At 49.5% G+C, this 25,992-nt stretch overlaps 2 protein-coding genes and 1 long non-coding RNA gene across 3 annotated transcripts; all 3 read right to left on the reverse strand.

Annotated features, from left to right (window-relative positions):
* Positions 1–1,625: 1,625 nt before the first annotated feature.
* casc3 (casc3 exon junction complex subunit) lies at positions 1,626–15,130 on the reverse strand (the record flags this gene model as incomplete). The annotated part of the gene is made up of 12 exons (XM_084448776.1): positions 1,626–3,688; positions 4,245–4,430; positions 4,519–4,724; positions 5,261–5,377; positions 5,590–5,760; positions 6,414–7,369; positions 8,687–8,860; positions 9,912–10,060; positions 10,226–10,447; positions 13,395–13,450; positions 13,656–13,680; positions 14,945–15,130. The coding sequence occupies 11 exons, from the start codon at positions 15,128–15,130 to the stop codon at positions 4,290–4,292; spliced, it is 2,403 nt and encodes an 800-aa protein (XP_084304902.1). The 3' UTR covers positions 1,626–3,688; positions 4,245–4,289.
* Positions 15,131–15,929: 799 nt separating this feature from the next.
* msl1a (MSL complex subunit 1a) lies at positions 15,930–21,592 on the reverse strand (the record flags this gene model as incomplete). The annotated part of the gene is made up of 8 exons (XM_084448782.1): positions 15,930–16,584; positions 17,273–17,345; positions 17,682–17,806; positions 17,981–18,048; positions 18,388–18,452; positions 19,159–19,418; positions 19,620–19,864; positions 20,897–21,592. The coding sequence occupies 8 exons, from the start codon at positions 21,590–21,592 to the stop codon at positions 16,494–16,496; spliced, it is 1,623 nt and encodes a 540-aa protein (XP_084304908.1). The 3' UTR covers positions 15,930–16,493.
* A 60-nt stretch (positions 21,593–21,652) lies between these two features.
* Positions 21,653–22,520, reverse strand: LOC311317702. Its single transcript, XR_014630766.1, has 3 exons — positions 22,484–22,520; positions 22,167–22,289; positions 21,653–21,779 (listed from the first exon to the last, which is right to left on the reverse strand). It is a non-coding gene; the product is annotated as an uncharacterized lncRNA (long non-coding RNA).
* Positions 22,521–25,992: the final 3,472 nt, after the last annotated feature.

The following is a 25,992-nucleotide window of genomic DNA, read 5'->3' on the forward strand; positions in this document are numbered from 1 at the left end:
TCACGGCTCTTCACTGTCCTGGCCCCGCAGTGGTCGAACGAACTTCCCACTGACGTCAGGACAGCCGAGTCGCTGCCCATCTTTCGCCGCAGACTCAAAACTCACCTCTTCAAGAAGTGCTACACTACGTATATGGACAAAAGTATTGGGACACCTACACATTACACCTACAGGAGCTTTTATGACATCCCATTCTAAATTCATAGGCATTAATATGGAGTTGGTCCCCCCTGTGCAGCCATAACAGCTTCCACTCTTCTGGGAAGGCTTTTCTACAAGATTTTGGAGTGTCTGTGGGAATCTTTGACCATTCATCCAGAAGAGCATTTGTGAGGTCAGACACTGATGTTGGGCTATAGAGCCTTGCTCACAAACTCCGTTCTAGTTCATCCTAAAGGTGTTCAGTGGAGTTGAGGTCAGGGCTCTGTGCGGGCCAGTCAAGTTCTTCCACACCAACCTCACCCAACCATGCCTTTATGGACCTTGCTTGTGCACTGGGGCACAGTCCAGCTGGAACAGAAAAGGGCCTTCCCAAAACTGTTCCCACAATGTTGGAAGCATGGAATTGTCCAAAATGTCTTGGTAAACTGAAACATTAACATTTCCCTTCACTAGAACTAAGGGGCCTAGGCCAACCCCAGAAAAACAACCCCATACCATTATCCCGCCTCCACCAAACTTTTACAGTTGGCGCAATGCAGCCAGGCAGGTAACGTTCTCCTGGCATTCGCCAAACCCAGACTCGTCTATCAAACTGCCAGATAGAGAAGTTTGATTTGTGAGGAAGAGGAAATGAGTGTTCTGGTGAATAGTAGCCTAGTACACAGAGTTCCTACATTAAATGCAATGATTGTAAGTCGCTTTGGATAAAAGCGTCTGCTAAATGACTAGTGTATTACGACTCCTGCTGATCGCTCCTGACAGATACCGCGTGGTACCAACGTCGCGATACTATTGGCTCACGAGCCTCGTTAGAGGCGGGAACCAAACCACAGATCAACGCATTCACACTTCTGACCCAATAAATGTTTTCAAATGATAAATTCAATATTTTTTTCTTTGAAGGGGTGCAATACTTTTATTCCGCACCTTTCTAAAAGCTCTGTGGATTTCTTTTCAAAGTGATTCGCGTACATGAAAATGTTTTCTAGAACACCTTTAAGTGGTATGGGAGGAACCGCTGGCAAACCACCGTTGGCACGCAAATATCACTACACCATTCCACTGAACTCTACCTCCCGGTTCAGACAGGAGTAGGGGGCGGGTGGAGAGTACATGTTCGTTAATGGACTGGCAAGAGTGAGAAAATAATCATGAAAGGCTTTATAATTCAACAATATAAGCATCATGTTTTCAGGTTTGGATGACAGCAGTATGAGGGCCACTTGTGGGACTGGGACACCGTGACAGTAGTTCTCTACTAGTGAGATGAGTTTTCAGTTATTGTTCTATTAATACATCCATGGTTATTACAAGATACCTGGCAGCTGGTGTAGAGGTGTTGCACAACATCGCCACCTACTGGTAGGAGGTACCATGGCAAGCACTATCCATGAGGGAGTGGGAAAGCAAATCACCCACACAACACAGGAATTATACTTTAATTAGATTTGTTTATTGTTCTTCTGTCTCGAACGAAAAGGCTCCACAAACAAGAACAAAACAAAAACACTTGAATATATTCAAACAGCTATGAAACAGACAAGCCCTCACAGTGTTGACAGGTCTAGTCAAATTAAACCGATATGTCGTCAAAACTGATGAACCTTAAGGCAGAGAAAGTTTACCGACATCTGAAATCATACATACAAGCCTTTTCTAAACAACAGTTTCTTAAATGTTTTCTTAATGTACTTATACTGACCCAGATTAATAAAATAAAGAAATGGCAAATTGAAAGATGTATATACCTTACTGGGAAGACTAAGAGCTTGCAGCCAGTGGCACCAACTGAATCGCTTTGACAATCAATATCTAAGTACGTGGAACATGCATGTATTGTTGGAATCTGGGGGGTTAAAGGATAATATCAGGTGGGTCAACATCTTCAAACAAGGACAACTCGGGTACAGTTCTGGTGGGGCTGTCCCAAGCTGCGCATTTGCAAAACGATTCTGGGAGGGAAATTCATAAGTAAATGGCAAAACATTCAAAGCACCCATTCAAACAAACAATCACAAAGTTTCACAGGCCAGAGATAGCCTCTTATCATGTTTATTTAATCCACTCATTAAAAAAAAAACGTACAGAAATCAAATTGGACATCCCTGCCGACACATTGGTGACAGTATTAATTTGATAAACAGGTTGGTGGCATTAGTAGTAGTATCAGTAATATTACTGCTTTACCGAATCACAGGCTTTTATATACACATTTATCTATATACACTTACATAAGAAAGCTATCACCAAGCAGTAGCAGTGTCAAGTACATCAGATAAGGGTTGAAGGTTCTCTGGTAATAATACAGTATTACATTGTAAGAAAACAAACAAAAAAAAAAACAGTACAACACTCTGGTGGAAGGTGTCAGGAGAAACGCAAACGAAACCCAACTAGCCACCGTCCCCCAACTCTGCCAGTTTGAGATGTTGATCTCTAATAATGGTATTAGCCAACTAAGCAGCATCTAAGAATACAGATTGAATGGTTTAACTGAAACTGTATGCATTAGTATATAAAACCATAAACTGATCCAGAGAGTGAGGTGGATACAGAACAGTGAGGATAGTCTTAAATAGTTCTAGAACGTCTCTGCGTTCTACACCTGGAGCAGTTTTACAACAAAATTAGACTGTTCCATCAGTGCCGATTTGGAACGGCAAACGATCTAAAACCGCTTCAAACCGCTTCAACCTGTAAATCTTATGGAAATAGTTGTAAAAGTCTAGTCTTTCGTCTGGGTTGTATGTCAGCCTGGTTTAAAAATTAAATGATAAAAAGTCGGATTGAAAGTCCGATAACTTCAGGAGCTACATTTTCTTGGTATTTCATTTCTCAAATACTTGAGGTGCACTTGATTCGACTTGGCCAGCCCTGACGAGGTCAACCGAGCGCCTCTCACGTAGAGCGATTTCATACAAAATCGCAGACCGACTGGACTCTGATCTGGTGGTGGTATGGGGGAAGCGGGGTGGGGGGGAGGAGCCAGAGACTATCGGTGAACGGCGGCGGCTCTCGGCTCACAGGCGTCGCCGCCAACCCGTGTAATACTGAACCCTCCTACAGCTTACAACACATCCTCTCACTGACAAGCGGGAGATGTAATCTACAATCCAACCTGGATGATACTGCCGTTAGTGGAAACGGTTAACACTAGTGTGGGTCAACGTTGGCGACTTAGAAGGTTTATAGAAGGTTACTGAAGGGTTTTTAAGACGGCGGTCAGTAAACGATGTCCAGCCATCTTGGAGGGTGAAACACTGGTGTAGCATGTGAGAGAGGAACAGCACAGACTCCGCAGGAATCCCTTCGCTATGGCGCACCTGAACACCAGGCCCGATACATCTAAAAGAAATGTAAGAATAAAAATAAACAAAACAAAACAAAAAAAATCTATGCTTCCATTCCACGTGTTGCTGGTCCCCGATTGTAGACCCCGCCCTGGCTCCGCCCTCTCCGTCCTCCTGTCCCCCTCCTCGGCCGTAGGTCACGCTGGGATCTGACCTCCACACAGGTCTCTCCAACCCTGGTCCCGGAGGTCAGGGAGACAGGACAGAGACAACAGCGTGAGCGGTGGCGTGCATCGGCACTACCGTCCAATCAGCATCGAGAGAACAACTGGACACAGAGCAGGGCTGTGAGGGCTGTAAAATACTGGGGGGGGGGAAACTGACATTGAAATATTTTTTTTTTTCTGCGGAAAAATACAGGAATTTTCACCAGATGACTGAATAATGAAGAAGGATTGTGATTGGTGGTTCGCTGTGCTGCGTGTCACTCACTAGCAACAAACTGTGTACGCAAGATCCCGTGAATTGTTTCATATATATCACCGCGTGTGATGTGGGAATGAACAATGCTTTTGTTAAATTAGTTGATAGATTAATCAACTAATCGAAAAAGGAACTGCTAGATTAATCGCTAGAATAATAGTCGTTAGGTGCAGCTCTACTTTCCTCTCCCCCTCTCCTCTGATACTTAGTGAACGAGTGGGAGGAGGACACGGGGAAAAGGTTTCGGGATGCGCCCACAGTAAATTGGGGTGGGGAGGGCGAGAGGTAAGAGGGGAGAGGCTCGCTCACCGGCCGTGGGTGGGCTGTTGGGTTGCTCCGGGAAGGAGGGCGTGGTCACTCCTGGGCGAAGGTGACCTCCGGGGGGGGCTTGACCGTGACAGGCTGGGAGGAGCGGCGGGGGGGCGAGGGTTTGGGCTGCGCCTGCTGCTGGACCGTGTCGTAGTACGTCACGCCCCCGTACACCTGAGACTGAGCCTGGGGGATGGGGGGGCACGGTTAGGTCACACTGGATGTGTGTGTGTGTGTGTGTGTGTTAGTGTGTTTGTGCGGAGGAAGCTCCCACCTGAGGGTTGTACATCGGGGGGGGCATGGTGGCCCCGGCGGGGTAGGGGTAGCTGGTGTTGCCGAAGGTCATGACCCCGGGAGGCGGGTAGAAGGGCGGAGCCAGCAGCTGCTGAGGTGGGGGTTGTCCTGGCGACATGGAGACGGGCGAAGCAGCATAGAGGGCGGGGTTGGGCATGGGAGCTCCTGATTGGTGGGGGTGGAGACCTGGAGGGAGGGAGGGAGGGTTAGAGACGACCAGAACAAGGATATGCCTGAAAGTCTGGAGACGTCTCCGTTGGACATCATCGCTAGAACGGCGCCGAAAACCGACACCACCAATCAGAGCCACTGCCTGCATCTCTAATAGGGCGAAGGGCCCGCCTTACCACAAACAAACTGGAGCGGAGAATCAAAACACTGAAATCAAAACATTCACATTCCCTAAAGACGTCCGATTGGTTCTGCAATGCAGGTGTTTTTCAATATCTTAAATTGTTCCCGCCCACTTTTAGCAACGAAACCTGGATGAATGTCTTCAGTCTCTAGTTGAGCGCCGCGTTTCGAGACTAGAGCGAGGATACCAGTAAAGGTCTCGGTCCTCCTACCCATCTCTGGTTTTACACTCCAGTCCAGTTGGTGGCGCTAATGCAACCGCTGAAATTTGGGTTTCAAACAGGAAATGACATCCACAGAAGTAGACGGTCAGTCGATCGCCACCTGTATAGTGACCGGATGCACGGTGGGACAGACTGTCCACTGACCTGGGTGTCCGGGGTGGCCGGGGTGAGGAAGGTGCATCTCCGGCTGGACCAGCATGCCCTGGGGCGGGAGGTTGGCGGGGCTATCCCCGTGCGCGTAGATGGTTCCCGGGTACGACACTGCGGGGAAGAGAGCGCACGTCGGTTAGACCCGTAATTTCTTCACGATTAAAATCATAAATCGGCAGAATTACACATTTCCGGTTTCAAAATGGCTGGTTGAAGAGCTGCAACACAGCCCAGACGAATAACAAAATAACATTCACGTTTTAACACCTCTGTCCCGGTCGTTTTAACATCGGCGCCCCCTAATGGCGGTGCAGGCTACTCACTGGACTCGTAGTAATGGCTCTCCATGACGCCTATGTGCATAGGGGCGGGCTCTGGCACCGGCCTCTGGCGCTGGGAGGAGTAGCGTTTGGCCCGGTTGGCGCCCACGCCCATCTCCTCCATGTTGGGGTACTGGGGGGGCGCCCCAGCTATGTGCATAGGGCTGGGGATGCCTAAAAACAAAGAGGGGGGGGGGGGGTGACACGGTCAGTCAGACACCAGTACCAGCCTGGAGAGACAGACAGCCACTGATCACATGCTGGCTTTGGATATTCTCTTCTTGTCAGAGAGAGAGGGAGAGAGACAGAGAGAGGGAGAGAGACAGAGAGAGAGAGAGACAGAGAGAGAGAGAGACAGAGAGAGGAAGAGAGGGAGAGAGGGAGAGAGAGGGAGGGAGAAAGAGAGAGGGTGAGAGAGAGAGAAAGAGAGAGAGACAGAGGGAGAGAGAGAGGGAGAGACAGAGGGAGAGAGAGAGAAAGAGGGTGAGAGAAAGAGAGAGGGGGAGACAGAGGGAGAGAGAGACAGAGGGAGAGACGGAGAGAGAGAGAGAGAGAGAGACAGAGGGAGAGACAGAGGGAGAGACGGAGAGAGAGAGACAGAGGGAGAGACGGAGAGAGAGAGAGAGAGAGAGACAGAGGGAGAGACAGAGGGAGAGACGGAGAGAGAGAGACAGAGGGAGAGACGGAGAGAGAGAGACAGAGGGAGAGACGGAGAGAGAGAGAGAGAGAGACAGAGGGAGACACAGAGGGAGAGAGAGAGACAGAGGGAGAAACGGAGAGAGAGAGAGAGAGAGAGAGAGAGAGAGAGAGAGAGAGAGAGAGCTCACCCCTCATCTCAGCGTGGAGGTAGGACGCAGGGTTCTGACCCCAGTTCTGTCCGGCCAGGCTGAGTCTGGCCAGGTCCTGGTCCAGCCCCGTCAGCCCCCCTCCCGCCTGGCTCCCCCCTCCTCCTCCTCCCTCCCCCGGCCACGCCTCACTCTTCACCCCAGCACCGCCGGCGGAAGGGGGCGGGGCCAGGGTGGGCGGCGGCGGCAGCGGCGGGTCCTCCAGAGACGCCTGCTTGCCCAGCTCGGCGGGCCGGGAGCGGGTCCTGCGAGCCAGGGAGTACGACTTCCTCTCCACCGGCCGCTCTGGGGGCGGGGAGGCATCGCTCGCCGCCGGGGGAGGGGTTGCGTCCGCTGCCGCTGCCGTGCCCGGAGCCCCTCCTCCTCCCCGCGGCGGCTGCTGCTCTTGTCGCCGGGGCGACGAAACAGGGCCGGCGGAGTCCCGCTCGGCCTTGCCGCCGCCGTAGTGGTGGTGGTGGTGATGCGACGGCGCCGTCGTGGTCAGCTCGTCCTCATCGTCGCCGCTGCAGATGTCCTCCACGATGACCGAGGGGCTTCGCTCCGCCCCGTGGTGCTGCTGCTGCACCCCCCGGCCACGCCCACCCCTGGGACCGCCTCCCCTCTCGCTGTCGGTCGGGAGCGGCGCCCGGCTGTGGTGGTGGTGGGCGGGGGGCTCGGCAGCCGTCTTGTAGCCGGGCCGGGGGTCGCCCCGGTGCTGGGGGGCGGGGCGGCTGCCCTGGAAGCCCCGTGGGGGCGGGGGGTGGGTCGAGGGTCTGGCGGGGTTGTTGTTGTTGTTGCGTTGGTGGGAGGCGGGCAGGGCGGAGGGGGGGCCGGAGGACTGGGGGGTCACGGCCGGGGGGGCGCTGCGGGTGCCGGCCCCGCCCTGCCAGGAGGAGCGCAGGGGTCGCTCGCCCCCGCCGTCACGCCAGCGCTTCTCCCTGACCGGGGACGTGCTGTGCCTGGGGAGGAGGGGGCAGAGGGTTAGGGTTAGACTGGCTCTGGGGGTCAGGGTTAGGGTTGGGGGGGGTGGTTAGGAGACTGGTAGTCTCCACGCTCTCTGGGCAGGGCGATTATTTGGCTGGTATTGTAATTGTGATGATTAAGTCTAATTAATATTTACCATTTTAAAAACATTTGAAAAAATAAATGTATATATATAACGGAACTTGAAGCTCAGAATAGCAGAACACAAAGCTGCTATCAGGAATGGGAACATGGATTATGCCATTGCTAGACATTACAGGGACAGAAACCATGGTTCTGCAGCCTCTCTGAAATTCATTGGGTTAGAGAGGATCACTCCTAACCCAAGGGGAGGGAATTTGGTTCAGAAATTATTAAAAAGAGAAGCATTTTGGATCTTTACATTGAATTCTATGGAACCACATGGCCTCAATGAAACATTAGATTTGAGTTCATTTTTGTTATAATGACACTAATGTTTGTTTTTCTTTCTCTGCAGATATCCCTTTGTTAGAAGAGAGACAGGGACACTTCTTCCCTGCTCACCACCCACCCTCCAGACATAGGTTATTGGCAGAGGTTATTGGTATAGACTATGCTGTCACTCCAGTCACTTTTTGGTCCTTATGATGATGATGTCCGGTATAGGAAATCAAGGAAAATTACTGTGATTGTGAATAAGGGTGGCTGTTTCTAGTATACTGTATGAATGTTAATCACTTATGGCGTGATTAACATGGTGATGTATTATGAATTTTGTGTGTAGTATTACTTGTTTGTTAATTAATTGGCTGATTGCTGTGGCCATCCAGATGGTGTTCGGCTGATTGGACCGACCACACCCAGATCATCTTTTTTTTAAAAGCACCTGTGTTCTTCTCTCAGCACGAACCTGATGAAGCCATAGGCGAAACGCGTTGTTCGTTTCTTTTAATTAATAAAAGTACGGAATTACCAGCCTTGTGTCGCGGTGACTCCTTCCTACTTGAATTATCGGATTATCCTGATTTCACCTGCACCAAGGACTGAGCGAGCTGTGCACGGGGCACCCACGTCTAATATATATATATATATATATGAAATAAAGAAAATGTTTTTAAAATGGGAAATATTAATCAGAAGAACATTCTATATCTCCGTATTTTATTATTTATTATTTTATCTCCAAGTTTTGTATTCTATTGCGGTACTTTTGACTGCTAGAGCTGTAGCAGTGCCCATCAGGTCCCTTATGACAGATAAAGGTGGCCCCGTACCTGGGCTTGTAGCAGTGCCCATCAGGTCCCTTATAACAGATAAAGGAGGCCCCGTACCTGGGCTTGCGCTGCCTGTAGGGCCGGTCGTTCGGGCCTCCTCCGTTGCGGATGTCGTAGCCGTAGATGGCGATCAACTCCTCGCGGGACTTGGGCGCCTGCTCCTCCTCCCGGAAGCGGTCGTGCTCCCAGCGGCCCTCGTCCTTCCACAGCTTCCTGTGGCGGCCCTTCGGCCTGGGGGGGTCAGAGATCAGCAGAGTGAGTGACAGATGATAAATGCATGAAGAATGCAGATGCTTCTGTACAGGTGTGCTGCAGGATACAGTGAAGCGGTCGACATCCCATAATGCTCTGTGGTCGTAGATACTCTGATCAGGCCCTGTTGACCTCCATGTTGGACCAGAGGAAAAGATCTAAAGTGACTTTAGAAGAGGGTTCATTATTAGGGCATGGATGGTAGCTTCCGTCACAAAGACGGCTCAACTGGCTGTTCCAACAGGATCAGTGACTAAAGTGACATCTGCCTTTAGATCCATAGGAAAGACATCAGTAAATAGGAAATTATGGTCAAAACTTGACGTCCATTCGATGACTGCAACGCTTGTGCATTAGAGTAATGTTGAGAACCCCCCATCCCCCCCCCAAATAAAAAAACAGGAGAGCAACTCTTCCTCATGTGACTGATGAATATTGATGAATTTGGTTGATTTTCAGAGAAATGTTGGTTTAATCTGATCCTGTTAGCTGTTCCTAATTATAATGATTGACCTCTGAGTATGGCTGTAGCTGGAGCTTTCTGTAAGAAACGGTGTCCCTCTTCCATAGACTTATGAGATAAAGATGACATTCCATGGCTCGTACACTCTGTTGTGGTTAGCGCCAAGGCGGCGTAGGTTAACTTGTGGACTGTGTGGTATTTTGTGAGATTGGGGGCTGTCTTTTATTGAAATCAAAACAACGCAGAGCTTAATAAGGAGAATAATAAAAGACAACGAAAGTCAACATGACCGAATATCAACGCAGAACGTGACCAGACCGTCAGCAAGAACAGTCTGTCGACAACGGCGCAGAACGTTTGGAAGAACGGCGTTCCCTCCCTCCAGTAGTTAGAGACTAGTAGGATCTACGCCAAGGCGCATCGAACCCGTTCTCACCAAGACACTATGTGGGTTTTTCCTTTCATTCGTCACCCATCTGTATGTGTGCATTATATATAAGTATATCACCATGGAGACGCATTCGTCCATACAGTACGTAACCGCGGGTGTAACCGTGGCGACCGTACCGTTCCTCCTCCTGTGATTGCCCGCGGACGTCGTGCTCGAAGAACAGGCCCTTGCGGGGGATGTAGGCCGGGTTCTTCCTGTCCTCGTCATCGTCCAGCTTCTGGCCTGGCGGACCGCCGTTCTTCTTCTCCGGGTCGTCGGTGCTCTCCTGGAGAGAGAGGGAAGGGAGGGAGGGGGAGGGGTTACGGACGGGAGACGGGAGGACGACACACAAGCAGCAGGCGGAGGAGGGAGGAGGAGACGGAGGCGGAGTTAACCACTCCCATCGTCGCTCCCTGGTCGCTGGTTGGGCCGCGGGGTTCAGTAGTCCTACCTGTCCGTCCCCACTCTGCCTCTCTCCTGCAAGGCTGCTTTTCTCTTCTGACTTCACCTCTTTCTCTCCTCCTCCTTCTCCTCCCTCCTCCTCCTCCTCCTCCCCACCCTCTTCCTCGTCAGGAGCCGGGGGGTCGGCGGCGGCGGCGGGGTCGGGCTCGGCGGCGGCTGCCGTGGCCTCTTCATCGCTGAAGTGCTCTCCCTCCTCTTCCTCCTCTCCCCCCTGACAAACGCAACGACACGGCTGTGAGCAGGGGTGAAAATTAACTTTTTGGTTCACGGTGAGTCACCTGCCAAGGGGACTGTAGATGAAAAAATCTACCGGCAAAGTATATATATTTTTCAGATAGCCTTCCCAAATCTAGTCGCCAATTGGAAATTTAACCTGCATTTGGCCGGTGGCAGGTGTTAATTTTCACCTCTGGATGTGAGGTCAGAGCGTTTAGAAAGCACAGTCCGTCTGAGATTCAATCAGACTGTCGTTTAGAATCGACAGCTCCAGAGCTCAGTCAGGGATGTTTGATCAAACGGGGGTAAAGAACAGTGTTGATCCTGACAAACGGGCTTTTCCGATCAGCCTGTACCAAGAGCCAAACCCAAAACACACCTCTATCAGATTTGGACCCCGTATCGGGGTTTGCGCTATGAGTCAAATGTCAAATTCCCTGACTTCTTCCTTTCGATGATTAAAAAGCTGAATTTCCATGACAACTGATGAGCGGGAAAAACTGTTGACAAGCGGAAGGGGATAAATGGGCGCTGAAAAACCAAGTAACCATAGCAACCACTCACGCAATACAGGAAACGCATGAAATAACCTGATAAAGAAAAATACTGCATGGAAAATATTACATTTTGATGAATGGCAACTAAAATTTAAAAAATGTTACAAACAAAATTGTAGCTAAATGATTAATGGTGCGTTCGTTTGTGGTCGGAGGTGGCAAGTCGCAAGTGGCAAAATACCTACCTCCGACCTGTGTGTATTCGAGCTATATACCATTATATCACAGTTACCTAGTTATATCTAGTGCATTCGCAACTGGGGGCTGAGAAACATATCTGAATTTGCGACGAGGAAGTGCGAGTTCATGAGGTGTTTTATTTAATCATTCCTAGTAGCAAGCCGCAATTTGCCACCTGCCAGTTATAAACGAATGCACCCTGACTTTCCGTGTCTGGAATATAGATTTTTTTTTTTTTTTCCATGATATTCCTGAAATTCCATGAGCCGTGGGAACCCTGCAGTATACATATACATATATATATATATAGTGTATTTACTGTAAATTTGTATTTAGTCCCGAATGTGCATTTTTTATTAATTTCCACCTGGTCAATCAATAAAGTGTCTGTCCACCTATCTATCTATCTGATCAATAGAAGTGTCTCTGATCAATAGAAGAGTCTGTCTCATCTGTCTCATCACTACACATGAGATTGCCCACCTAGCCCTCCAGTTAAAGACGCATCCTGTCTCTCTACTCCACATGGATCAGTCTGGCCGGGCCCAAGAGAGATCGGTTTCTGCGCGGGCCAAAAAAATTCAGCCTATCCAATCAGCCGACAAATATGGCGCTTCTGATGAGGTTGCTGTATATCAACTGGTTGGCATAACTTTTTTTATTGAAAGATCATAAACTGAATTCCAGGTGTTTCCCCAAGGAAAACGTTTTCGCTCTTTATCCAGCGACCGCGTTCGGAAGCTCCGCTGGTAACGCTGATCAATACAATGGGTTGATCCAACTGCCTTCCATTACATTTGATTGACCCCCATTGGCCCCGCCTCTTGTATGAGCAGTTTGTATGGCTTGGTGGCATGACTAGACCATGGAGAGAGACGGAATGTGAGCTCACTAGATCAGGGTCATCTTAGGAGAGGGCATGTAGCTGTTACATAAACAGCAAGGTTCTCTAATCCATATATATCCACATCTCACCAGCAGGGGGCGGTGTGGGGGCCATGAAGATGTTTCTAGAGCAACGTCTGGACTAGAAACATCCATCCAGTAGCTCAAGACACTTAATTATTCAGTTGTGGGAGAATCAGGACCTTTGGGGTAGACTATTTTAAGAAATCACAGTCACCTTGACACACAGTAAGACGGTGAAAAAACTGTCCCTGATGAAGGCCTAGTTGCTGAAACATTTGTTTGCTCCTCTGTAAGCCTCGTTTTTTCTTAAAGCATGAAAATAACTTTTTGAACGAGATCTCTCGACTGTGACCCATAGCTCTCCTTCAAGTATATTTTCATTTGAGTTATACACACCAAATCTAACTTAAGAGACACCGGTTGAACGCAATGGTAACTTTCCATCCTCATAATTTCAATAACAGGTGACTGCTTTGAATGTTACAAATGAGTTGAAATAAATGATGTAGGACAGTGAAGCAGACGCATGACTACAGGCCCAATACGGCATCGCCTAAAAACATTTTAAATCAACAGGCAGCTAGATGAGATCTATAATATGGCCTATTTGCAACTTTGCATATATTGAAACAGTGACTTGCTCAGGGACAGGGTTAGGCTAGGCTTACTTGTATTATATGTTTTTGCTCAAAGAGATCAACATGTTGACGTGGTGTGGTGACCGGCAGGACCAGAGGCGATTCCCCTCGCGTGTGAACCGGATGTGATTTCTCACCGATCCAGTCGAAAGGTCACATGGCCATTTCCTAAGACACAACGTACATGAAACTTTCCCATCGTCTTTCGAATCAAACTACTCCCAAAATTAGCTGGTTTTACGATGCCGACAAAGCTGCATGGCTCAGTTTTTAACGCTATAGTAGACAAGGAGCCTCGCTCCCTCTCCTTCTCTCTCTCTCACACACACACACACACACACACGCGCGCACACACACGCACACACTTAAATAGGCAGTCAGGAGGTAGGTAAGACTACTAGTAAACAGCCATACCCGGGCACTTATTGCATTGCGGTGATTGCCCTGCCAGGAGGTGGAACTGGTTTAATCCAGTCATGACTGATGTGCATGTGAGGTGACTTTGCGCTAATTATTTAAATTGTTAAACCGACGACTAGTATTTCCGCTAGCAGAAGCGGCGCTGTGTAGTTGTGTAGACAGCTGTCCCTACTGACGCCATGCTGTCGATCCGTTGTTAGACAGAGGTCTGTGTCGGTGAAGCTGGAGCACTACTCACCTCAGAGTGAGAGCCGTTGTCCTCGGGTTCAGCACTGTCATAGTCGGACAGGACCGCTGGGAAAACATCAGACATTTCCACCTGGTCATGAGACTGGTAGCAAAGGCTGACCGCTAGTCAGTAGGGTCGAACAAACAGGGTTGATTGGGACTACTGGCCCCAAGGGCAAGGGAGAGAAAACCACAGCTAAAATCCGGTTTATCGCGTTGCCGACTTCTTGCAGGGAATTGTTGTTTGTGTCGGCGAAGAGAACACACTTACCTTCCCCTACACCGTCTTCACTCTCCTGTTGAAGGAAAGTGGAGAAGTGTCAGCGAGAAAAAACGACAGACAGGACACACACACCAGCAGGGTGCTCACTGACAACCACACAAAAAGAGGCCGACACGAATGTCTGCTCGGCTCAAGATGAGACCGCAATTTCAGTATGATTGATTTCAGCTGACCGCCAGAGAGGTTCAGAAGATAGAATAGATAGAATATAACGTTTATTTGCCATATATAAGCGGTACTGCAGGGGGGTAGTGGAGGGTCAATCCAAGTAAACTCAGTCTACCCACCTCTTTAAAATGAGGCTGAGTTCACTCACCTATTTTCTGATCGACTGTGTTAATCAATGAGGGAACACAAAGTAGGTAAACTCTGCACTCGACAGTTTAGCCACCTCTGTATTTAGCATTACACCCATGCAGTACAGATACATTGGTATTCTTTCAATTCCTCATTCCAGTTCATAGGTATACTACTAGACGTAATACGGTTCCAAATCTGGCTATTTACTATCTGTAGTCATAGAAATAAAGTTCATAGATGCTTTTGCTGTAACAACGCAATCCGCAGAGAATCACCTATGCAGGAAAGGACTTCGACCCCGGTACCTCACACAGATCAGGCCAATTCGCTTGCATGTTGTTGTTGTTATTTAACTAGCTAGCTAAACTGAAAACAAGAGGGTGCAGTCCAGACAACTAAGGATGCAAAGGTGCCTTGTTTTTCTCGGTGCGAAATGCTGCCTTGAACGGCTCTGTTCGATGACCCAGTAGCTAGTTGCATAAACTAACGTTAGCCAACAATACATTGGTGATTTAGAATAGCCCACATCATCCATTTACAGATATAAATAACTTTGCGAGTTGTATAACTAGTTAACAACCTGTTAAGAGTAGCTTACAAACAAGTGAGCGGGCAGGTAACGTTAGTTAGCAGCGCTCGGTTCCATAGGTGTCCGTCCGTTGCCCTCCTCCCCTCCCCTCCCCAGCCGAACATCGGGATGCTGCCGCCGGGTGGTTTAAGCGGAACGTGAGCCGGAGGTGGCAAACTCCCATGGTGGGGACGCAGTTTGGCCTTACGCCTCTAGACAACATCAACGCTTTAATGCGAATTAACCCAAGGCCGACTTGACTTGCTGATCCAGCCATGCGATGATTATTGTCAAGCTAGCATAGTTAGCAAGCGAGCTAACTTGCCAAGCTGCACATTCGTTAGCTATGCGAAATTGATCAGCCTCGGTTAGCTAGTTGGCTAGCAGGCTCCGCGGGAGAGATACTCACACACTCGGATTCGGCGTCGATTTTCGCGACCACACGAACAGCTGGCGTCTCCACCGGTTCGGGGTCCTTCACTCGGCCTTTCGACGCCGGTGAACTGGACTTCCCACTCTCGGAACCCGAGCCAGATTCGTCGTCCTCTTCGCTGTCCTGGGACGCGCGCCTCCGTCTCCTCCGCCGGTCCGCCATCTTAGAACCAGATACCCGAGACCGGAATACGGAGAGGGATTGTGGGTGAATGTCACTTACGCAGTTCCGCTTCGTAAATACCTCAGCATCCTTGCTCCCCAATAAGCTCCTCTCCTTGCCCCTTCAGAATGGAAAAAACACTTCTATGTTGTGACAACATAACATGTACATGCTTTGATGTTAAATACAATTTTGCTTAAAACATATTTATATATAGCTATGCTTTCGTCATTAATTGGCAATTTTGCTTGCATAATATAGATTATATACTGCCTAGGTCTATACTCTGATTCAGACCATTATCCTTTCCCTACTCTTATAATAAATCATTTAACACATTATCAAATCACATTATTATTACATTAATCACAAACGATGATACGAGTTCATGGGTGCGTTCAGCATAGCAAACGTTCAACTGGTAGTGCCTTGTTGTAAAGCGTTGCCACTATCGCAGCTGAGAAGATCCAGCGGGGGTTATGTAGAGGTCGCTACTGATTGGGTAACACCTCTGAGACTCCAACCCAAAACCTACCTCAAAGCCTGTTGTTTCCCAGTTTCGAGGAACCCAGAAACCATAGCAAAGCGGTGCACTGTTTTCAGATTGAACATGCCCCAGGTGGTCACCGCCTTCTAGCACTCAAGCGCGGTCTTAAGTCGCACCCATTTACAGAGGGCCGTGATGGTGCCACACAAACAACACTTAGTCAAACGTTCAAGAGCATGAAGCATTTCTTTTTTTTAATTATTATATTACAAGAACATATTGGTTGAAACACAAACCAATAACAGTTGCTGAAGCGCTTTTTCTTCCTCGGGCCTCTTTTGGGCCATAACACTTCTCCAACGGGAGAATCCCATCTGTAGGATGCAACGGCAGACACAAAGACAGATGGGAGACAGACAGCTACATTTCGTGCTGCGCGCTTAGTATTTCAACGATGCATTTCAATGTGAAAATGACAAGTGAACAGTTTGTAGAACGTTAGCTTGTTTTTTGTTGAGGTGATTTCGGCAGAGGGTGAGGAATGCGGGGAAAGCAGCCGGCTTCTCCTTACTAGACGTTAATGACACGTTAACCCACAGAGAGCCTCGACCAGACTCTGGTCCTTCAAACTAGCCCGGACGTGAACCAAGTGCAGCGTCTGTCCTGCAGCTCAGACGCCATGTTCAGACTGTTACACAGCACCAGAAGGGATATAGGGGAGGGAGGGGGGCATGCGTTCCTCCCCACACCCCCTGGGGGTTGTTCTGATTGGTTCTCTGGGTCATTTAGGCTCTTGAGTTTCCCAGGGAGGGGTGAGGGGGGGGGCGTTGGTGCAGAGTGGGGTTCTCCTCTCTGGGTTCGGGTTGGAGAGGGGTTTTATTTCCGGCAGGTCCGGTGAGGGGTTTGCTTCGTGGGCCCGTCGGCTCTGCAGCGGCTCCGCTCATCCAGCCAGGGCAGGTCAAAGCTCCTGAGAGGGAGGAGGCGCAGAGGGAGGGAGTGAGGAGACGCGGAGGGAGGGAGGCACGGAGGCAGGGATGGAGGCGCGGAGGGGAGAGGAGATGACGCATGACAGGGCTTTAACATCACACACAGTGGGATTGAAGGATGTCTCATTTGTCATGTGAGCAGGTTATGGGCTCCTACACTTCTTTCTTTTTTTATGCATCTCTCTGCAGTACAATATTTTATTAAATTGGCATTTTTACAATGTGTTTTACTTGATTTCTTATCTTTATCTTTTATTTTATTGTGTTTAATCTTCCATCTTATTTTCCTGCTTTTTGTGTATTTTATTTTATGCCTATTTTTATGTGAAGCACTCTGTGCATGTACACTCCGTTGTTAAGCACTTTGAGCTGCATTTATTTGTATGAAAGGTGCTGTATAAATAAAGTGTATTATTAGTAGTAGTAGTAGTAGTATTATTATTATTATTACCATGTACAATGAAATATTACAAGAGCACAGGCCTTTCTGGTTGCAGTCTGATCCTATTGGTCTAGCACAGTCTTGTGGTGGAAACTGCTAGCCACAGTATGATCAGATTAACTTTATTAATATCAGAGTAAATAATATACATGGAAGAGTACAATATATGCATACAATATGTATCAAATCTAGAATAAATGGGTTGTGGGGAGCGTGGTTTAGCTCACCGTCTGGTCAGCTTGGGCAGAGGTCGTCCGAACGCCACGACAGGCAAGTGCGGGGTGATCATGAGGGCCTCCACTGAGGGGGAGCAGGAAAGGTCCATCAGTTGCAGTCAGTGATAATGTTGTTTGTTTTTCAATTTACATATATTAATTATCTAAAAAGCTTTGCCAACACAGATCTACAAATTCCCAGATGCACAAGTCATGCCAATAACGCAAATTAACCTGATATTCTTGCTCGCTTCCTTGTTCTCCGTATTTGGTTGTATTATTGTGGCACAAGACGAGTAGTTAACCACATTAGAGGTTCCCTCTTTCACGAGGGAACGGGTAAAGCAGCGCTGCCTGGGTTCCTCTGTTCCCAGGGTAAAGCAGCGCTGCCTGGGTTCCTCTGTTCCCAGGGTGCACCTACCGTCCTCCGCCTCGGGGTAGAAGGACAGCACCTCGGGCTCGCTCTCCTGGAGGCCTTGCCTCTTGTTCATCCTCTGCTGCAGGCGCTGGAACATGCGCTGCTCTCTGATTCGCTGGATGTCCCACCTGGGCGCAGGGAGGAAGACAGGGGGCGGTGGGGGGGGGGGGGGGGGGGGTTGAAGAAAAGGTAGGGCAAATTGACAACAGGGGTATCACAACGTGAACATGAAAGGAGAGTGTGACAAGTGGAACTAAGTGGAAGGGAGGGGAGTGAAAGGTGAAAGGAAATGGTTTTCTTACCGCTTCCTCCTCTTCTCATCCAGCTCGTGCTTCGAGTGCCGCTTCAGGAAGACGCCGTCGTCCATGTTCTGTCCGACAGGAATACAACCGTTATTGTTGTGGAAACTAGCAGTGTTTAGAGGGTCGTTAGGCCGTAATTACCGTTATTACAACCGTTATTACCATCCAATATAACATATATGGACCATCCTATCACCTTGACATAATATCTGTTTGAAACCTCAAAGACGCCTACTGTACCAGCCCAGGTAAATTATACTGTATCAGCCCAGGTAAATTATACTGTACCAGCCCAGGTATATTCTACTGTACCAGCCCAGGGATATTCTACTGTACCAGCCCAGGTATATTCTACTATACCAGCCCAGGTATATTCTACTGTACCAGCCCAGGTATATTCTCCCCACCTCCGTTACGTCGGCGCCCTCTTCCTCCTCCAGGGGGTCCATGATGTTCTCCCTCCAGGACGGTACTAGGCACAGCAGGCACAGAGAAGATGGCCGCCGCACTCCTCACATACACAGTTACATACATACACGCACCCGGGGGTGTAAAACGCGGCTTCAGAAGGCTAAAACACTAACCGTGCGCTATAAATAAATTGCACTAACCCACGCAATAAACTAGCTGACTGTAATTGGGATGTCTCTCCAGCCAGGGAGGGGAACACGTTTGTGAGATCAGCTGGTTCAGTGCATGGGTGGATCAGATACAGGTACATGGTTGGTACATGAAGCCATGGTTTATACCAGTGTGCATACTACACTTCACCAATCCCATCAGACCCGGGTCGAAACGCTACCAAACACTAATTATTTTGCGGTTCGCTCGAGTCGCAGTGGAGCGCCAGTGGGTGGGGTTTGCGTTTTTGGGGACAGCCGCCATTGGTCCCAGCGAGAACAGTCAAGTGTAGACGAGGAGCAACGGAACCAATTTCAAATAGAGTATAACTGACACGGGTCTGATTCACACCCACCCACCCCTCCACCCCTCCCTCCCTCCACCCACCCACCCCTCCACCCATCCATCCCTCCCTCCATCCACACACCCCTCCAGCCATCCACCCACCCCTCCATCCATCCACCCATCCCTCCATCCATCCATCCATCCATCCTTCCGTCCGTCCGTCCCTCCCTCCATCCGCCCGCCAGTTACCCCCCCCACGGCGAGTGACTCACTGGCGACGGACTCCTCCTTGGGGGGCGAGGGGTCCCTGCGGGGCGAGGGCGGCGGCTGGTGCCAGCGACTCAGGTACATGTCCTCCGTGGTCAGGTAGGCCGGCTCCTCGGCGTGGGTGTGGCCACAGGCGGGGCGCGCCGCCTCCTCCTCCTCCCCCGCAGCCCCGCCCGCCAGCTCCGCTTTCAGCGCCTCCCTCTGGAGGGCGGACTTGGCCTGGGCGCGGCGCTTGGCCGAGCGGGGGTCCTGGAAAAGGAAGCGCCTGGCGGTCAGGGCGCGTCGCAGAGGGGTTAGAGAGAGAGAGCGAGGCGGACCGGGGATCGACCGTGTGTGTGTCGATCGTGTGTGTCGACCGTGTGTGTGTGGTTCTGACGAGCTCTGTGATGCGATGGACTCAAGCGTGTCGCGGCGAATGTTTATATGAGGTCACGGCATCGAACGATCACAATATCGCAGCTCTTACCGTTTGTGTCCCTTGCCCCCTCTACCGAAGTGTAGCCTGCGAGGCGTGGCGCCGGTACTGGTGCCGCACCCCTCGGGCGACGCCCCCCGGCCCTCCAGGGTCCCGGGCGACGACCCCCCCGGACCCCTGGGGTCCTCCCGGAGAGGCGCGTGGACCGGCGGGGGTCGGCAGGGTCGCTGCTCGCCTGACCCCTCCTTCTTGCCCAGCTGGAGACGGCGCTCCATGCGCTCGATCCTGGCCAGGAGCTGAGGAGAGGAGAGGAAGTGAGGAGAGGAGAGGAAGGACTGAAACTTGGACAGACAGGCTTAGCCGACATCAGATTCCCCCTCCTGACTAGGGATGAGACGGTATACTGTAAAACCGTGAACCGCAGTATAAAATGTCCACAGTATTAGAACCGTGACATTCCCTGTGTTTACGGTATTACGTTTACAGTATTACACAATAATGCGCTGCTGAAACTTCACATTTCAAGTTGCTTGCAACAGTTAATTTTGTAATTTAATATAAGCTTGCTATTAATATTATATATATTAACTGAGCTTAATTACAAAACTGTGTATTTTCCATCATGTGTTGCACTGTAGTTCCTTCAAAGTAAAATGTTTGTTTTTTTATGTGTGTTGGGGAGGTGAAATGCTGTATACCGTGAAATACCGTAAACCCTACCGTGTAACTAGATACCGTACCGTAATGCAAAAATCCATACCGTCTCATCCCTACTCCTGACTGCGCCTTGCTTTTCTCCAGTATGGTTTTACAAAGGATGACTGAATTTGGGTATCATACCTGCTGAAATTGAACGCAATAGAAGCACGTCACCCTGACTAGATAAGAGAAATGCGACGGGTCGAAACTCGCTACGGGGCGCGAAAGCCTTCAATCGGTGTAACTTTGAAAGTCTATTAAGAGTGTGACAAAGTGATAGTGAACGAGGCTTGGTGCAGAGACACACCTGACTTGATTACAGTCATAGAACCATGATGTCATAATGGGAATGCTATGACATCAGTACACCACTAGTGGCATCGTGGAGCAGATAACGGCCTGTTTAACAGGCAAACTTGATCCCTTGATCAGCGCTTACAGGGCCTACTACACACCCCTGAATGTACACACACACACACACACACACACACACACACCTTTCTCAGTCTCAACCAGTACTTGGTCCTATCACTGCCTTGCCTATGCCAAAAAGGTTATAATACCATAATTGACAAATACAAAGTAGCTATAAAATCAGGTGTATGAGAGTGGGGTCCCTGCAGGCGTACCGTCTCCTTCTCGGCCTTGAGGTCATCGATCTCCTTGCTCTTGTTCTGCAGCTGCAGCTGTTGCTGCTCGATCAGCTCCAGCTGCAGGAGGAGAATCTGCCGGAAACCGTTGCTCTTCGGAGGGGAGTGACCGGTGCCTTTGCGTGCCGGGACGCCCCCTCTCTTGCCCTCCTGGCCTTGTCCTCCCGACGGCGGCGCCCCGACTACCACCGCCGCCCCCCTCGCCTCCCCGCCCCCCGGCGCGTCCTCTCTGGGCGGCTTGCTGCCGTTCACCGCCGCCGCCGGGTCCATCTTGCCCCCCGCGCCGCCGCCACCACCGCCATTGTTGTTGTTCTGTCCTAGAAGTGTTTTGCTCTTGGCGGGGGAGCCGGAGTCGCCCCCCGTCGGTCTGCCCGTCAGAGGGGTCTGCTGCTGAGCCCCAAACCCCCCCCAGTTCTCCTCCTGCCCCTCCCCGAGGCCCGGGGGGTGAGGCTGACCGCCAGGCCGGCAGGCCACCACCACCTGCAGCTGCCCCTGCCCCAGCCCGGGCGCCTTGGCCTTCCCGCCGCCGCTGTTGTGGATGTTCCCCAGAACGCCGGGGTTCCCCAGCACCCAGGACTCAGACGTTCCCCTGGACGGGGGCTTGGCCAGGTCGCCCTTCCCCGGCGTGTCCAGTTTGTAACCTCCTCCTCCACTAGTGAACACAGTGGAGGTCATGTTCCTCCTAGCGGGTCACACCCCCTCCCCCCTCCCTCCACTTCCTCTCCTCCTCCACTCCACCGCTTGGCTTCCGGCAACGCCCACCACCAAGGTCAGGGGTGCCGGTGGCACTGAGGGTCAGATCCTGTCACCCTGGGAGAGCGTTGTCTTCTCAACTGTTTGTTGTCCGGACGCCCATATAAGCCTGAAACACAAGCAATGCTGTATCAGCATATAGCAACAGCCTCGTCTGTCTTACCGCCAAACTTATCTGACATACAGTGTAAACAACAAAACGCGTGCTTGACACACTAATGCCCTTGCTGAAAAGCTGGCCATTACAGAGAGTTAAGAACAGGAAGAAACCTTGCCCATCAAAGCTACACATCAAGCTAACGTTAAACTGCGAATAGCATAAAGTAAAGTCTTGCGGCAGAAGCATATTTCCCTGAGCACGCCGCTCTGCAGAAGCTAACTAGCTACATTCAAATCTGGCTATCAAACGCCAAAGCTGAGCTATCTGACTTAGTTGACAAGAACGTTACTCTGAACAAGCAGCGAACAGGACAAAGCAGTACTCTTTGCTACCTACCTACCAGTCCAGCTTCAGTTTAGCCAGCTAGCTACGTTTTCATGCGAGTGTGTCCAGAAGCCGGCTTTTACAGCTGGGCTGCAGACCCTGGCTGTCTAGCAAGCCATGTCCTCCATTTTAGGTCTGCAGGAAAGAGCAAAACAATGACAGTCACTTCGACTTGTAAGTAGCCCTGGCTCGTGGACGCCATTTTAAGTATTATGGTTTTGAAGGCCTTCGGATATTTTTATATCAATCTTTAGAACGCACAATGTCTTGTGTCGTACGCTTGTGTGCAACCTGTGTCATTGAATTGATCTGTCCTCAGTCGAACTCACCTGAATCGCCTCTCATCCCCAGATCTGCTTTTAAAATAACTGCACCACGCATGCGTTATCTATGGTCCGCTGCGATTGGGTAAGCGGTGTAGCCGCTTCTGTTGCTTTATAAACAATGATGGCGACTTTTCATTTCATATGATGGAAATGTTGCGTTAAGCATGGACACTTCCATGACACTGTAATAGATAATGCAACAGTGTGAACATGTATTCTAAAGCTTTACTTAATTCATGAATTACGTCATTAATTGTATCATGATTTTGAATGATAAATCATTACGAAGCTATACTTTACAGATTTTTTTCTATATATAATATATAATATTTTTTATATATAATAATCTCTAATTGTGTGCTTTTTGTACCTTCTAAAGAATGCTAAAAATTGGGCGCGTTCAAACCAGAAAACGTAGGCTACCCTCGAGTTTCTTCACCACAATCCGTTGGGTACTGTATTCTTCAACTGCAATGCTGCTCTTGTACCACAAGAGGGCATACTACACTAGCTGAAACGACATCTATGCAGCAACTCCATAAAAACATGCTTACACAGCCTATAACTGCATTAGTATTTCTAGGTGTGTGTGTGTGTGCTTCACTGGCTCCCAGTGTGTTTTAGAATCGATTTTAAGATTTTGTTTGTTTTTAAAGCTCTAAATGGACTGGCACCTCAATATTTTGCTGAACTCCTGCACTTTCATGCCCCAGCTAGAGAGCTGAGATCCTCTAATCAGCTGCTGCTGGCTGTCCCAAAGACTCTGCTGAAGACTAGAGTCGACCGAGCCTTTGGGGCGGCGCCCCTAGGCTCTGGAACAGTCTGCCCTGGCACATTAGGTCTGCCCAGACCATAAAGATTTTTAAGTATTCTTTAAAGACTCATCTGCTCTGCCAGGCCTTCAACTCAGGTTGAGCTGGACACCCAATGGCCCCTGTATTTATAATTGATAATAATATTTTGCGACACCTGTCCCTGTTAGGTTTTTGTACTTCAACATGGTCTCTACAACATCATTACTAAAAACAACATATAAAAGTGAGCACATGGTGTGAGCGTCGTTCACCAGACGGACCACAATGCTTCCTGTATATTCTTTTTTCTCAGCTTATTTTGCACTGGCATGTTGTACTTGCTCCATGTTGTACTTGTCCTGTACTTGTCCTGTCTTTGCACTGTTGTGTCTCGTCTTTGCACCGTGTCCAATGTTGTCTCCATGCTTTACACCCGCAAAGTCCTAGTATGTTGAAAAACTGCATGGAAATTAAACAAATCCCAACATGACAAACCATAAAACTGAAATACATGACAAATGAATGACTGCAAGAGATCACTTGCACAGTAGGCTAATACAATAGTTATTATTTGAAATTTAAAGGTCCCATATAGTTATTGTATTGTTTATGTAAAAATGTATTGGGTTTACATAGTTCACTATACCACTGCATTATTAACTAGGCCTATATACAGGTATAGGGCCGTCGGTATACTGTATCAACCTAGTTATACTGAAAACACAAATGCCTTTTGAATTTAGGTTAACTGCCACCGAGTAAATCAACTGCAAAATGTAGGCTAGTTCAATTAATAGTTGAACTACATGTGTTATCAAACATTTAGCTGATGCTTTTATCAAAAGCGACTTACAATAACTGCATTTAATGTAGGAAGTCAGTGTACTGCTACTTGCCAGAACTCACAAGTGCATCTCCTTTCTAAAACAAGTGACTAAGAGCATAATTTAGTGCTGAATGCAAAGTCTAGAATAGCAATCTAAAAATACAACAGGTGCTTAAGATGGAGGAATCTGGTAGTACTTCTTGAAGAGGTGAGTTTTGAGCCTGGGGCAAAAGATGGGCAGCGACTCTGCTGTCCTGACGTCAGTGGGCACTTCATTCCACCATTGCGGGGCCAGGACAGAGAAGAGCTGTGACCGTGTCGATCGACCGCAGGGGCCTCGGGGTGATGGTGCAACCAGCCGCCCAGAGGTAGAAGAGCGTAGTGGTCAGGAGGAGGTGTAGGGTTTGACCATGGCCTGGAGATAGGAGGGAACTGTTCCATTCATTGCCCTGTAGGCCAGAGCCAGAGTTTTAAACTGGATGTGAGCTGCTACAGGGAGCCAGAACGGAGAAGGGAATTTGTGTGGGAGAACTTGGGCTGGTTGAACACCAGGTGAGCAGCAGCTTTCTGGACAAGTTCCAGGGGTTTAATGGCTGATACCAGGGAGTTGCAGTAGTCCAGGCGGGAGATGACAAGGGCCTGGATGAGCACCTGCACCATTTGGTCAGTGAGGAAAGGGCGAATCCTCATGATGTTCTAGAGCAGGAATCTGCAACAGTGTATAACGGATGTGATTTGTGTGGAGAGCGACAGTTGGTCATCCAGGGTCACACCCAGAACCCTCACAGTCCGAGTTGGCGTCACCACTGTGTCTTCAATGGTGATGGCCAGGTCCCGGTGTGGGCAGCCCTTCCCCGGGAGGAACAGCAGCTCAGTCTTGTCCAGGTTGAGCTTGAGGTGATGTGTCACCATCCACTCCGAGATGTCAGCCAAGCATGCAGCTACATGTATGCATGCTTCACTTGTGTGTCAGAAGGGGAAAATGACAGGACCAGTTGGCATTGGCATAGCAGTGATAGGAGAAGCCATGCGAGTAAATGACAGAGCCCAGAGATGTAGTTTAGAGGGGAAAAAAGGAGAGGACCCAGGACAGACCCTTGTGGAACCCCCGTAGTCAGACTACACGGTTCCGACATCGACCCTCTCCATGTCACCTGGTAGGAGCGGCCCGTCAGGTAGGATGCAAACAGGGAGCGTGCAGAGCCAGCGACGCCTTTCTCCTCGAGGGTGGAGGGTGGAGAGGAGGATCTGGTGGTTTACCATCCCCTATCTTTATACTGTATATAAACGGTACTTATTGTGTCATTTGTAAATTGAGTTGGCTATTGAAGTTTATCTGTATTGAGCATAATCTTGGAGCCGACAGCAACATTTGTAGCCTACACTGTACACATTCATTACATGTGACAAATAAAGAAATCTTGAGTCTTGAATCCTACAGCAATGTTCTCTCATATGTGTCTCATATGTCTCCCCGTATGTGAGCTGTGTTTACCCTGTAGGCCGGCTAATGCCGCCATCTGACTAGGGCTTTTTTCTACACGGAAAATAGAGCACCAGATTGGCGCTGTTCTCTGAAGTGCTCCACATTGAAAGCTGCAGCGTCTGTAAAAGCGCCCCCTCACGTGTACGGGCCTGGTGACCGCTCCGGGATCCGCCGCAGTGTTTATCAGTGACGACACTCCTCCCCCTCTCCCTCACGCTCCCGGACTGGCCGAGCGCACCTCCGTGTGCTAGAGCTCACATGGCACACGGGGACCCTGCGACAATAATATAGGCTAGATAAAGAAGTAGCCTAATGATAAAGGGAGAGAGAGAGAGAGAGAGAGAGAGAGAGAGAGAGAGAGAGTGTGTGTGTGTGTGTGTGTGTGTGTGTGTGTGTGTGTTATCAT

This window comes from Borostomias antarcticus (assembly GCF_949987555.1).
Source record: "Borostomias antarcticus genome assembly, chromosome: 14".
In the NCBI taxonomy this organism is placed as follows: Eukaryota; Metazoa; Chordata; class Actinopteri; order Stomiiformes; family Stomiidae; genus Borostomias; species Borostomias antarcticus.